The sequence below is a fragment of the Bufo bufo genome, chromosome 5, assembly GCF_905171765.1.
Source record: "Bufo bufo chromosome 5, aBufBuf1.1, whole genome shotgun sequence".
NCBI classification, from domain to species: Eukaryota; Metazoa; Chordata; class Amphibia; order Anura; family Bufonidae; genus Bufo; species Bufo bufo.
Genome location: NC_053393.1, coordinates 80,433,437 through 80,446,992, shown reverse-complemented (window position 1 = coordinate 80,446,992; position 13,556 = coordinate 80,433,437). Strand labels below are relative to the sequence as shown.

Genomic DNA, 13,556 nt, shown 5'->3' with positions numbered 1-13,556 from the left:
GGAGTGCCAGTTATGTTGATTGCTGACTCTCACCTCCGAATTCAGTGCATACATCCTCTGGGAAGGCGCCAATCATTCTCATCCAACCGTTGAAAATATAGCGCAGCATGACAGAACCCTGACAAACCCCATAATTAGTCAGTGTATCCATCAGGTGTTTGTGATTTGACAGAGTGTGCACTCCATTATTTTTGTTTTTTTTGCACAGAAAAAAAAAAATCAAATGATGGAGGTGTGAACAGAGCCTTGGCCAATTTCATGCTAAAATTGTCCCAAATGTACCATGCCTGATTTCTGCTAGACTGGGTGTACTGCTGATTTTTTTTTTTTTTTTTTTTTTTTACTAATTTGTAGGTTTATTGTAATCTAGGACATTGAGCAGTAACGGATCATATTTTGCAGAAATTGATGTTTTATGTGTAATATCAACATTTCTTTTATTGAATAAATTTGTGCAAAGATTAAATCTGTTGGCAAGTGCTGTTATCATTAATCAGTGGAGAAATACTACAAAGCCTCTTGTGTCTTTACCAAAATACTTTTAAAAATAGTATAATAAAAATCATTTTCTGGTATGTTTATATTTTTATTCCATTTTCTTTCTTTGCAGCTTTGTCCTGACATTGACAAACGTTTGGATGCTGCATTTATTTTTGGAACAACTTATGAACAAAATGTAAGAATTGAATAACTCGAGCATTATGGTTCTTATGAGAGTTCTAATAGGTCACGAATTCTGTCCGCAGAAGGATGCTCTTATCCAGATTCATGGGGCATTGTTCATGATGCAGCTGTTACAGAGGGGCTCCGGTGATGGAAGACAGCTCCGGACCTACACAGCGTCATCCATTGTGTAGTGCAGGGATCAGCAATCTCCGGCACTCCAGGTGTTGTGAAACTACATCTGCCATCATGCACACTTGCTTGGCTGTTCTCTGAACTCCCACAGAAGTGAAAGGAGCATGCTGGGAGTTGTAGTTTCGAAGGTTGCTGGTCACTGGTGTAGTGGACGGAGCTTGTAACTGCAGTGCTGCTGTCATTCACTTCAGTGGGAGCAGCACTGTAGTAACCAGCTCCGTCCACTACACAATCGATGAAGCTGCTGGCACCAGAGCTACTCTCTGCCAGCTGATCACTGGGGGTACAGGGTGTTAGACTCCTGCTGATAAGATATTGATGGCCTTATTTTAGGACAGCCCACCAATAGTAAAGAAGTGGGCAACCCCATTAAGGTTTAGTCTGCTGACTCTCACTACTTCAGTTCTGCTTCCATATGCGGTTTTTGCTGACTTGGTCTGCAAATTCCCCAGATCTCAGTTTGATTGAGCATCTATGGGATATTCTGGAAAACCAAGTCTGATCCATGGAGGATGTACCTCACAACTCATAGGACATCTGATGGTGATGTCTTGGTACTGGTTACCACAAGACATCTTCAGAAGTCTTGTGGAGCCATGCCTCAATGGGTCAGAGCTGTTTTAATGGGGGGACCTACAGGCAGGTTGCAATGTTATGGTTGATCAGTATATATATTATGCACTATAATATATCAGTATAGTTGCAAGAGGCAAATATTAGATCTCATTAAATCCTGACAACCAATCCGTAAGCCTGTGGCCACTCTTAGTGCAAGTGTAACACGTTCATATTAGATATAAATAATATAATAATGACTCCGCAAGTCAGTTTTCTCTCTAATTCCTTATGGATTTTTTCAACTATTTGTGGATAAGGTTTTGTAAAATCCCATCCACTCTACAGCTCAATTTGCACATATTACTATATTAAATGGGTTATCCAAGGTGTAAAACATCCCCCCCCCCCCCATATAGATGGTACTAAGGCTACTTTCACACTGGCATATTGGCCTTCCGTTTGTGAGATCCGTTCAGGGCTCTCACAAGCGGTCCAAAACGGATCAGTTTTGCCTAATGCATTCTGAATGGAAAAGGATCCGCTCAGAATGCATCAGTTTGCCTCCGTTCAGTCACCATTCCGCTCTGGAGGCGGACACCAAAACGCTGCTTGCAGCGTTTTGCTGTCCGCTTGACGAAACTGAGCCATTAGGGCAGCCAATAGCGACTGGGACAAGCCTCCCTAGCATCACCCGCAATGTTTGGGAGGCCTGCTATTGGCTGCCCATAACAACCCCCCTCGACACCGGATGTTTTGAGTTTTGATCTGCGCAACGGGGAGATGCAGTTGCAGCCGTGTGGGGGTCAGGAGCGACACGGTGCCAGGGTAAGTACTATCTATATGAGGGGCCCGGGCATGGGGGGGGGGAATGTTTTACACCTTGGATAACCGCTTTAACATAAACACATTCACTGCCTTTTATCCACAGTGTGAAATGTCCATCTCCAAGCTTCTGCACAATCATCCTGAACCCACGTTCTTTGATGTGTATGTAACCTATGGGGGGAGTGATGGACAGCAGAACATCTGGCCTGTGCCCGTCTTAAACCTAAACCTGCAGCACAATGACCAATTTATCAATAGAGGTAAGTGATCAAAACCTCTCTACTATGATGCATGCCCTGTTTGTTTTTAGAGCAGGTTCCATCTAGCACTATGAGTCCATCTCTGCTGTCTTTGTTCTCCAAGGAAAGAATATTAACAACTGGATCCTGACACGTCGCATATTCTTGGTTGACTCACTAAGTGGGCGAGAGAACACACTAACCAGCTTACCACGTGTAATCCGAATTGCCAGCAAAATAACCTTCAGGTAATGTCAGTGGAATTGTCTGTTGATACAATGTGTATGGATCCGTGATGACAGCTGGATTGAACATGTTGGATTTCAACATGTCTGATCCTTAGTTACTGTGGGGATAAACTGCTGCCATGTGTTATGCCGCAGCTTTTCCCCTCTCCCCATTTTTATGTGCATGTTTATGGTGAGGTTGGGGTAAATAGCTGTATATCAAATGTGTATTCAAGCTGACAGCTGTTATGTGTGAGCCCTCCAACTGCTGGGGCCCCTGCCGATCACAAGAACGGGGCCCCTGTCCTCCACTGATTGAATCCATTCACCTCTATGGGGCTTCCGGAGATATCCGATTGCAAGCTTCATTCAAATGGAGAGCACAAGCCCCACTCTCATGATTGTCAGGAGCCCAGCACTCGGACACATTCCCTATCTTGTGGGTAGGGGATAAGTTGTCTTTATGGGACAACCCCTTTAGAAACAGTATAATGGACTGAAACACATACACGTATGAATGAAGTCAAGACACAGTTTCAAACTGTCTATTAATCGTGACTTTATATGTGTTATTTTTAAAACGAAATATATCAATCTTAGTATCAGCCTTGTACCCGGAACACATAAAGGAACAATCTACCCTCCGCTGATGATCGTTGAATACACAGATGTACAAGTACAAAACCCAGACAACCAGATTGTACAGGTATAGTCCTCATTCAGAGTAATGCTGCCTGGTAAATTGGCCTGGGGTCATGAAATACCATGTCAAATCCCTATGGTTCCCATTGGGGAATATTGTAAGAAGAGTTCGGGTTCAGGGTTTAAGTGAATTACGTAATGGATTCCGTTCTCACGGAGTCCATCACGTAATTCAATGCCAGTATGCTGCATAATACAAGTGTATGGCCAACCCCCGAAGGTTTCGTTCTGCTGGCCATGCACTTGTATTATGACGGCATGCAAAATGGGGAACGCCTCTAAAGGCATTCCCTTTGGCATGCCGGAATTTAATTATGTTATGGATTTCGTGAGAACGGAAGCCGTTTCGTAATTCACTTAAACCCCGAACTCGAACCTGACAAAAGGCAGGTTCGCTCAACTCTGATTATGACCTATTATGGAGCCAAGCTGTTATATTTTTATGGATCCCCTAATAAGTGGAAGCCATGATTGACAGAGCCTCGTGCAGGTTAAGGCTAGTTTCACACTAGCTCCAAACTGTGCCGGCAGGCTGTTCCAATAGAGGAACAGCCTGCCGGAGTTCTTTATATCCAGCATAGCCGGACACTACCTTTCCCCACCGGAGCCCATTCACTATAATGGGATCCGGCCTGTTTCTGGCATTCTTGCCGGGATTCAGCCGTACAAAAAACACTGCTTGCAGCCAGAAACAAGCTGTATCCCAGCCAGGTCTTATTACAGTCAGTTTCTGGCTATGTCGGATGCGATGAACTCCGATGGGCTATTCTCCTGCCGGAACATTTAATTGCTAATGTGAAACTAGCCTAAAACAGGAATGATGCATAGATGGGATACTTTCGGTGATATCCAATTTTGGGGTTTCCTGCTGTTGTGAAGGAACAGTTTCCAGCATGCCCTGACATCATGTGGGTTGTGATTTTCTCCACTGAAGGTCCTAGATTAGAGGACACTGATTTAAATCATAATTTACATGACTCTTTTCATGTTTCAGGTTTCCTTCTCAGTACAGTACGAGATGAATCAGTCAGACTTTCTCATCCAGACAGATGTAAGCGATCAGTTAGCCGCATGCTCTGGCATCTTTCATCCATTTGAGACATATTGTAATTGTCCCTAATTTCACAGGTAGCTTTGGGAGTGCTGGGTGGTTTAGCCGTCCTGTGGTCCCTTCTAAAAACTGCAGCCTGGAAAAGAAGAATCGGTAGTCAAGTGATTGACTTGCAGGTAATCTAGATGCAGAATTGTACGTTTGGTTTCATAATATATAATCTCACGAGACTTTTAGTTGCTGCATAGAGTAGCAAAAGTTTAGGCACTCGACTTGTCCAGCAGGATAACATGTTTTAAATATGGAGCAAAATGGTGTAAAAAAGATAAATTAAGCATTACTTACCTCCCAGAGCCTTCTTGCTGCCTTTACAATTCTTACTGGGTCCCCACTTCACTTCATTTTTGGTTCGGGTCTCAACATTAAAGGGGTTGTCTCAGAGAATCGGGGCACATCTCTGGGACCTGCATTTATATCGAGGACGGAGCCCCGCAAAGTGGTGGCTGGAGGACTCCGGTCCAGCCACCACCAAGCTCTCTCCCCATAGAAGTGAATGGGAGCACACCGCGCATTACCAGCTACTGCTCCCATTCACTTCTATGGGCATGACGGAAAAAGCCAAGCCAGCGCTCGCCTATTTTTCAGCGGCCCCATAGAAAATGAATGTGATATGCCCCCATCATCTGAGATGACAATAACCCTTAAAGTAAATGTGGGTGAACACTGCAGGCACTTTTTATACACCCGTCTAAAAAATTCTATAACACAGCCCCTTTAAGCTTTAAGGAGCATTTCTTTCTAGCATAACTAACTGTGCTTTTCAGAGTAATTGCTTTTCATGCCCTTTACATGTGTTTTACTAAGGCCCCATGCACACGACCGTTGTGTGTTTTTGCGGAACGGCCCGGACAGCCTTTAATATAACTGCCTAGTCTTGTCCGCAAAGCGCGGACAAGAATAGGACAGGTTATATTTTTTTTGCGGACCACGGAACGGAGCAACTGATGCGGACAGCACACGAAGTGCTGTCCACATCTTTTGCGGCCCCATTGAAGTGAATGGGTCCGCATCTGAGCCACCAAAACTGCGGCTCGGATGCGGACTGAAAAAACGGCCGTGTGCACGAGGTCTAAGCTAAATGCACCAGAATTCTGGCATTTGTGCCAAAGAATTGTGCATATATGCTTTGTACCACATTTATTATGTGTTTTAGCTACAATGGAGCAGATATACAGTACTAAGACGGGCATTACAAACGTCTTAGTATAAAGTCTGGTGGCACAAATTTGGCACATTTCCAGGCAGTCCACCTGGCAGAAATTCAAATCTACCCCAGCTATAAGCTGATATAAATTTGAGCTATCATTTATGCTAGTTTCTGGTGTAAATGATAAGCCCAATCTTTGAAAAGTAATGGGAGAAGTGAAGAGTTGCACATTATGGTGCAAATACGGTGTGCGCCATTATTCCTGACGTTTCATAAAACATTTGATAAATGTCACCAGTCCAGCTCAAATGAAGACACTTAGAAGCATGGAATGACCTGGATTAAGTCTTCAGCTTCCATAAAATTGTACTTTACTTTGCCAAGGATGTAAAAGCCAAATGCAGAAGACAAGCAGCATCTACGCTGGGAGCGGACTGGGAACTTAAAGTGGCCCTGGAAAAAACAAAAGTGGCCCTATGTTGTAAAGGGGCAAGAAAGTAGGCGGGTTCAGCAATATCATAGCGCAAAATATCGTCCCATCATAACCATATACCACAATGCAGCACAATATATTGCTGTCCTTCAGAGGTGGCCTTCAATAGATGCCATTTTCTGTCCTCTTCCTCCAGTTGTCTCTGATTAAGATATGGAGCAAGGGGCTTAGGAGGTGAGATGCGGGACATAGCATTTGAATGCAGGAGGGCATCTCTGGCTGGGTACATGAGTACGTGATTTTCACAGCATTACTTACCATTTAAAGCTCATTATGTACCGGCAAGCGGCAGAGTGGAGGCCCTGGGCAGCCCCCTGGGCATCGGCCCACCGGGAAATTTTCCTTTAAGGTTTATGGCCAACCCGGCCTTGATCTACGCGTTTCTGGTCACCACATCAGACCATTACTCATGACATCTTTTGTATTTGGCCATAATAATCCACAATTTTATGGAAGCTGGAGTCTCTCTCTTTGATGTTATCATATCTCTCTTTTTGTGATGTGACCTGGCAGGAAAGGGGTCTGGTTTCACCCAGTGCTTAAAATGTGACTAATTGTGCTCAAAATTTTGTAGCTAAGTAAGGTAAAGGGGAGCATAGCAAGCTGGAGTAAAATTAGACAAAAGTGCTAAAGATGCACCAAATGTATCATCCAGTTTAGGAGCCACTGTGATTTGACCCATCTTAACTTTATAATGTCTAACATACTTCATATATCTGCCCGCTGCCAGCAGTGCCGACCTGTGATCATTATATCTGCCCCAATGTACGTAGAGCTCTTAAAGGGGTTTCGCCACAAACAATACTTATCCTCTATTCACCATCTTCAATGCGGATCCGTCTGACAAATGCATTGAAATACCGGATCCGTCTCTCCGGTGTTATCCGGAAAAACGGATCCGGTATTAATAGGTAGACTATGACTTTTGTTTTATACTATGACTTTCGCTATCCATAGCAATACATGACGCTATCAATCCATTTTATAACTGTTCACATTAATTTCCACTTTAAACATGACATTCTTTTAATTTTAGACTGTTACTCAGTTTCTGATATTATATGCTGGAGTTTTGGCCAATGTGTTTTTCGTGGTGACTGTAGGCACTGGATTATACTGGCTGCTGTTATTCAAAGTAAGTGTTTTTTATTTTGGTGATGGGTAACAGTTTTCATATTGTCAGTCCCTAGTAAAATATGGAATATTCCTACATCTACCAGCAGCTCTAGACAGAAGGTTTGCTTAGCTGTTATATAAGGGCCATCACACACATAATGTAACAAATCATCGTCTCAACCTGTAACTGCTTGTAGGTGAAATCGTGATCGCCGATCTTCAGGTACTCTAATGGTGAGTGCCTTTTCACACCGCGGGTTTCACAGCATAATTTTACATCTGAAATTTCGCCAAAAACCCACCAGCAGCTGCGTCCAATTAATTTCACTTAAAGCTGCGGCCGCACCACGACATGTCCCTTCTCGGAGCGGGCGCAGCTATAAGCCACCAATCCGTGATCCTCAGCACCGCCTCCCATTGAGATGTATGGGGGGCAGAAAGGACGCAACTGCGGGCAAGTTTTCGGCAGAATTTAGGCACGGCTGTCCACCATGTGAGCTTCCCCTAAGATTTGCAAATCGCGTTATGTAAATGCAGTGGTCTGGCAATTAAACCACCTATAGACACATGTAGTTGAATCCTGGGCAGACCACAAGGATACATTACGTGTATGCTTGGTGATGGCCGGGTCTGTGCTGCATGCCCTGGAGTAAAGGATATCCTTATAGTATAAAAAAAGCAAATACAATATAATAACATATTCATTACTAACATGTATTGTTTAAACATCTGGGTGATTTCTACCTTTTATTGTATTTAATAGACTCTTAATTTTATTCATATATACATACAGCTTTCTCCCATAACTTTAAAACCACTGAGAGGTGAAGTGAATAACAATGCTTATCTCATGACAATGGCTTCTCTCAAGGGATGAGGCATATTAGGCAGTAAGAGAACAGCCAGTTCTTGAAGTAGATGTGTTGTAAGCATGAAAAATGGGCATATGTTGAGGATCTTAGTGACTTTGACAAGGACCAAATTCTGATGGCTCGACAACCCCAAGTGTTGTGGGGTATTCTTCACCGTGTGTAGTACCCAGTACCATCAAAAGTAATGCAAGGAAGGACAACCGATGAGCTGCCCAAGACTCATTAACACGCACCAGGAGCAGTGGCTAGTCCATATGGTCCACAACCATGGAAGAAATGCTGGAGCACAAATTATTGAAAAAAAATTCAAAAGGGTTTTCCACTTTCTGCATAATTTTGAGAAATGCATTACCTTCCCACACATGAGTAGTGATGTAAGCGAGACGGACCATCTACTTTCTGCATTATGGAAGTGGTAGTCTCATTATCCCTATGTTTGCTACTAAAGCCTGAGTTGGATCATGTCTGTGTGCATTTACAGGGCCAGCAGCACGTCTCTGTCTTGTTACCTCTACCTAATGATGAAAAAGACTTCATAACTTATGTATCGTGCGCTTTTGCTCTGAAGGTATGTAATGTACTCTATTCAGCATTCAGCGGAGGACATTGTACAGTACTTGCAGATGCAGTAAATTCTTCATGTGTACAACGCTGTGTCGTAAATCAGATTCCATCTGACATTTTTGAAGTGAGGCTTGGAATCTGGATATCAGAATGGTCCCTGTGTCCCACATACACTTTCTGTATGTGACTCCCATGATTACAGTAAGTGCAGGGTTAACACCATGTATTGATATCATCATATTCTGTGTCTCAGATCCTTGTTTTACTCCTTAATGGCTTTTTGCCATCTTTTGGTATCTTGCGGTTTGGGGCATGAATATGCAGCAACATCTCAAAGAGAACCGTGTACGCGTTAGTGCAGTGATGGCGAACCTATGGCATGGGTGCCAGAGGCGGCACTCAGAGCCCTCTCTGTGGGCACCCGCACCCTGGAGAAAGTCTATGGTGTACCAATATGCCTTAGACTTTTCCTGCCATTCATCAGTGCAGGACATGCTTCGAACAGCACAGGCAGCACATTGAATGTAGGCAGGTTATTATAGCTAAATGATAAAGTACATGGAAGATATATGATATTGGTGTTCAGGTTAAATCGCCGTGTTGGCACTTTGCGATAAATAAGTGGGTTTTGGGTTGCAGTTTGGGCACTCGGTCTCTAAGAGGTTCACCATCACTGCGTTAGAGGAATCATGGGAGATATTGTATTTTCTCCCCACTTATTTTTTTCAGGCAATAGTAAACGTCAGTTTTTTTCTTGGTTTAGAGATGTAAACATTAAGTAAACATTAAGTATAAACTATTACATTTTTAGAACTATATATATTGCAGTTAATTAGAGGGCAACTGTCATGACGGGCCGCTGTAGCTTGGTGCTTGTCTGCAGAGTCTGATGATATCTCTGGTATCACTATATGTGGTAGCAATCGGTAGAAAAAGGGCTTTTTATAATATGCAAGTGTAAGGGTAGTGACATTGCACCCAAAGGCTTCGCTCCCTGTCATGCCACTCCCCTACCAATGTGACAAACAGGCCAGTCAGTGAAAACATCCACGTCTGGCTCGAAGTCTCGCAGAAGCGCGTTTGGCACATGCGCAGTAAAGGGATGGAGATTGCCCATCTGCCTGGCGGTGTCCATCCCTTTACTATGCATGTGCAGAACGCGTTCCCTCAAGAATTTAGGGGAGACACTTGAGGACAGCCATGACTCTTTTCTGGGCCCGGGCATTGATGATTGTAATGCAGGTTCTCAGCAACCACTTAATTTTAGCTCATGAGTAGAAGACTGCTAAAATCAGCTTGTCTGTCACTAATTTGTGCCTCCATCAGTGAGGGAAGTATAAAAAAAAAGTTGCCAAAAATGCAAAAAAATGTGTTTATCATGCATTTTACAATAGGTGATTTTCTGTTGACACAGATGTTTTTTTAAAATTAGAAATGAAAAACGACACAAGTAAGGCTACTTTCACACCTGCGTTCAGGTGTCCGCTCGTGAGCTCCTTTGAAGGGGCTCACAAGCGGCCCCGAACGCAGCCGTCCAGCCCTAATGCATTCTCAGTGGAGGCGGATCCACTGAGAATGCATCAGTCTGCCAGGGTTCAGCCTCCGCTCCGCTGCTGTTCAGGTGTCCGCCTGGCCGTGCGGAGGCAAGCGGATCCGTCCAGACTTACAATGTAAGTCAATGGGGACGGATCCGTTTGAAGATGACACTATATGGCTCAATCTTCAAACGGATCCGTTCCCATTGACTTTCAATGTAAAGTCTGGACGGATCCGCTCAGGCTACTTTCACACTTAGAAATTTTTCTAAGTTATAATGCAGACGGATCCGTTCTGAACGGATGCAAACGTCTGCATTATATGAGCGGATCCGTCTGATGAAACATCAGACGGACCCGCTCCGAACGCTAGTGTGAAAGTAGCCTAAGTGGTGTCCATTTTAGATAGAGCATCTGATGAGGTATTGCAGAGAAAATGAGAAGGATGAGGCCTAGATAATTTTCTCAGTGTCAGAAGCATATATTGTACACAGTGATTGAGCCGGATGGATACTGGCATTCTGCTGCATTGTATTCTGCATCTCATTATGTTCATGTGAATTAAATTCCAGGCACTACAGTTCCTGCACACCCTCTTCTCACAGCTTTCCATCCAGATTTTCTTCATTGACTGGGAGAGACCAAAAAACAAACCATTAAAATCTGAAGGTGAGCACCGTAGCCTTATCAGATATTAGGAAAGAGATCCCAATCCTGTGTTCTTTGTTTCTTAAGGCCCTTTTACACTGAACAATTTAACAGGCAATTGTCGGGAAAGAATTACATGCAGCGATTTCTTCCACATTATGAGGAGGAGTGATCGCTAATGCCATCGCTCGTCCCCATACAGAATCATTGTCTGCCGGCAGCAGAGTGTGTTTACATGGCATGATCTGCTGCCGGCAAACAATGATTTTGGTGACTGCACAAACTATCATAGTACCCGATGAACGAGCTTTTCGCTTGTATATTGAGTAATCGGCAGCACCTATAGGCTCCTTTCAGACGAGCGAGTTCCACGCATTGGACTCACAGCGTGAGAATGCAGCAGCTCCCGTCCTGACCTCCCAGCACTGACGGGGTTGCATAGGATTATATTGATTTAGGATGCTATGTAACCCTTAGAGGTCTGGAATGTATTGGATAACGCTGACCAGGTGCGTTGCTAGGGTCTCAAAAGATCCGGGGCCCAAGCCCCAATACATATGTGCCATATTCTCAAAGTATCTGCCCTAAACACACACACACACACAAGCTCGCCCTAGGACTAGACATATTTTACTTGCTGCATGGACACTAACAAACATACAGCACTATATACCTCTCACATCCAGTACCTCCCAGGTGATGTCTCTTTTGATATAGACATTTCTTTCCCCATCTTCTCCATTCAGGCCAGACAACTTCTTTCAACCGCATCTAGTCTCTGCAGAGTTGACCAAACAGTCATCTTAGGTTCCTCACTTTTCTAATATCATCATCCTCCCCTCCCTGCTACCCCAACAGTATTATCCTGGTGCTGCCCAGAATACTGTGCTCCCCAATGCCCCTAAATACTATACCACAGAAATTATACTGCTATACAGATTAGTAATATAAAAGTCCTACTTATAGCAATAATTCCCTCCCAGTGCCCTTCTTAGTAATACTGACCCCTACAATGCCCCCAATAATGATACTACTCCCCAAGAGTGCCCCTGTTAGTGATAGTGCCCTCTATATTATGCCCAATAATAATGGCCACCATAGTGCACCCAGCAGTAATAAGGCTCTCTATAATATTAATAAGGCCCCCCTGTAGTACTTATCCACCATTATAGTGTCCCCAGTAGTTATAATGTTGGGGGCTCCGCAGGAGGGCAGCTCTGCGCGATGCGCGTGAGTGAGAGATTGTGCAAGTGTGCGGTAAAACTACAAGAATACAAATAACATGTATAAGTATTAAGCATAGCGTAGCATGTACTATAACATTACATTAAAACTGAAGCACATGGTAAAATGGCTGCCTGTACATGAGATTACATGTCTAGGCATGTCTGCTGGGCAGAACATATAATGTCCCCTATAAGACCCCCAGTGGTTACTGTCTAATGCCCCCTATAGTGCCCCTGTAGTTATAGTGCTCTCTTTTAGTGCTCCAGTAGTTTAATGCCCTCCTTTGGTGCCGCCAATAGGTATAATACCCTCCTGTACTGCCCTAGCAGTAAGAAGGCCCTCTATAGGAATATTGTCCCCCTGCAGTGCCCTAGTACTAATAATGCGCTCCTGTGGTGCCGCCAATAGGTATAATACCCTCCTGTACTGCCCTAGCAGTAAGTAGGCCCTCCTGTGGTGCCTCTATAGGAATAATGCCCTCCTGCACAGCCCCAGTACTAATAAGTCCCTTCTGTGGTTCCCCCATTAGGTATAATATCCTTCTGTAGTGCACCAGTAGTAATAAGGCCCTCCTGTGGTGCCCCCAATAGGTATAATACTTTCCTGTAGTGTTCCGGTAGTATTAAGGCCCTCCTGTGGTGCCCCAAATAGGTATAATATCCTCCTTTTGTGCCCCAGTAGTACCGTAATAAGGATTTCCTGTGGTGCCCAAAATAGGTATAATATCCTCCTGTAGTGCCCCAGTAGTAATAAGGCTTATCTGTGGTGCCCCGTATAGGTATAATGCCCTCCTGTAGTGCCCCAGAAGGTATAAGGCCCTCCTGTAGTGCCCTAGTAGTAATAAGTTTCTCCTGTTCTGCCCCATAGGTATAATATCCTCCTATAGTGCCCCAGTAGTTATAAGTTTCTCCTGTTCTGCCCCATAGGTATAATATCCTCCTATAGTGCCCCAGTAGTTATAAGGCCCTCCTGTGGTTTCCCCTATAGTTATAATACCCTCCTATAGTGCCCCAGAAGGTATAATGCTCCCTGTAGTTCCAGCAATACTTATAGTGCCCCCCAACAGTTATAATGGCCCCCACATAGTGCCCCCATGTAAAATGACCTCTTCAGTGTCCCCAGTACTTGCAAAGGCACCTGTAGTTATAACCAATCTCCCAGTGGCTCCAGCAGGTATAATGCCAACATTTAGTCCCCATAGCATTCACAAAGCCCCCACTGTGGACAAGATATAAAAAACTACTCACCTGACTTCCCACCGCCGGAGGTCCAAGTTGCAGGCTTCTGGATTCAGACGGGCATGTTGAAGTCACCGCGCCGTCTTTGTCTTGGCACAGGCGTGCGCGATGACATCATCACGCCGCCTGAGACCCGGCACAGGCAGTTTCTTGGCGACCGCCCGCGCCGTTCTACAAGCAAGCGACCGCAGTAATC

General features: G+C 44.3%; 1 protein-coding gene across 1 annotated transcript in view; it reads left to right on the top strand.

Annotated features, from left to right (window-relative positions):
* The window catches only part of TMEM67 (transmembrane protein 67), a 72,519-nt gene that overhangs the window by 16,926 nt on the left and 42,037 nt on the right, over window positions 1–13,556 (top strand). The window contains exons 11-19 of the mRNA XM_040434308.1: window positions 611–676; window positions 2,345–2,501; window positions 2,605–2,728; window positions 3,308–3,413; window positions 4,404–4,460; window positions 4,538–4,636; window positions 7,197–7,295; window positions 8,630–8,716; window positions 10,820–10,916. Coding sequence (XP_040290242.1) covers window positions 611–676; window positions 2,345–2,501; window positions 2,605–2,728; window positions 3,308–3,413; window positions 4,404–4,460; window positions 4,538–4,636; window positions 7,197–7,295; window positions 8,630–8,716; window positions 10,820–10,916 — 892 coding nt within the window. The remainder of the gene's footprint in view (window positions 1–610; window positions 677–2,344; window positions 2,502–2,604; window positions 2,729–3,307; window positions 3,414–4,403; window positions 4,461–4,537; window positions 4,637–7,196; window positions 7,296–8,629; window positions 8,717–10,819; window positions 10,917–13,556) is intronic.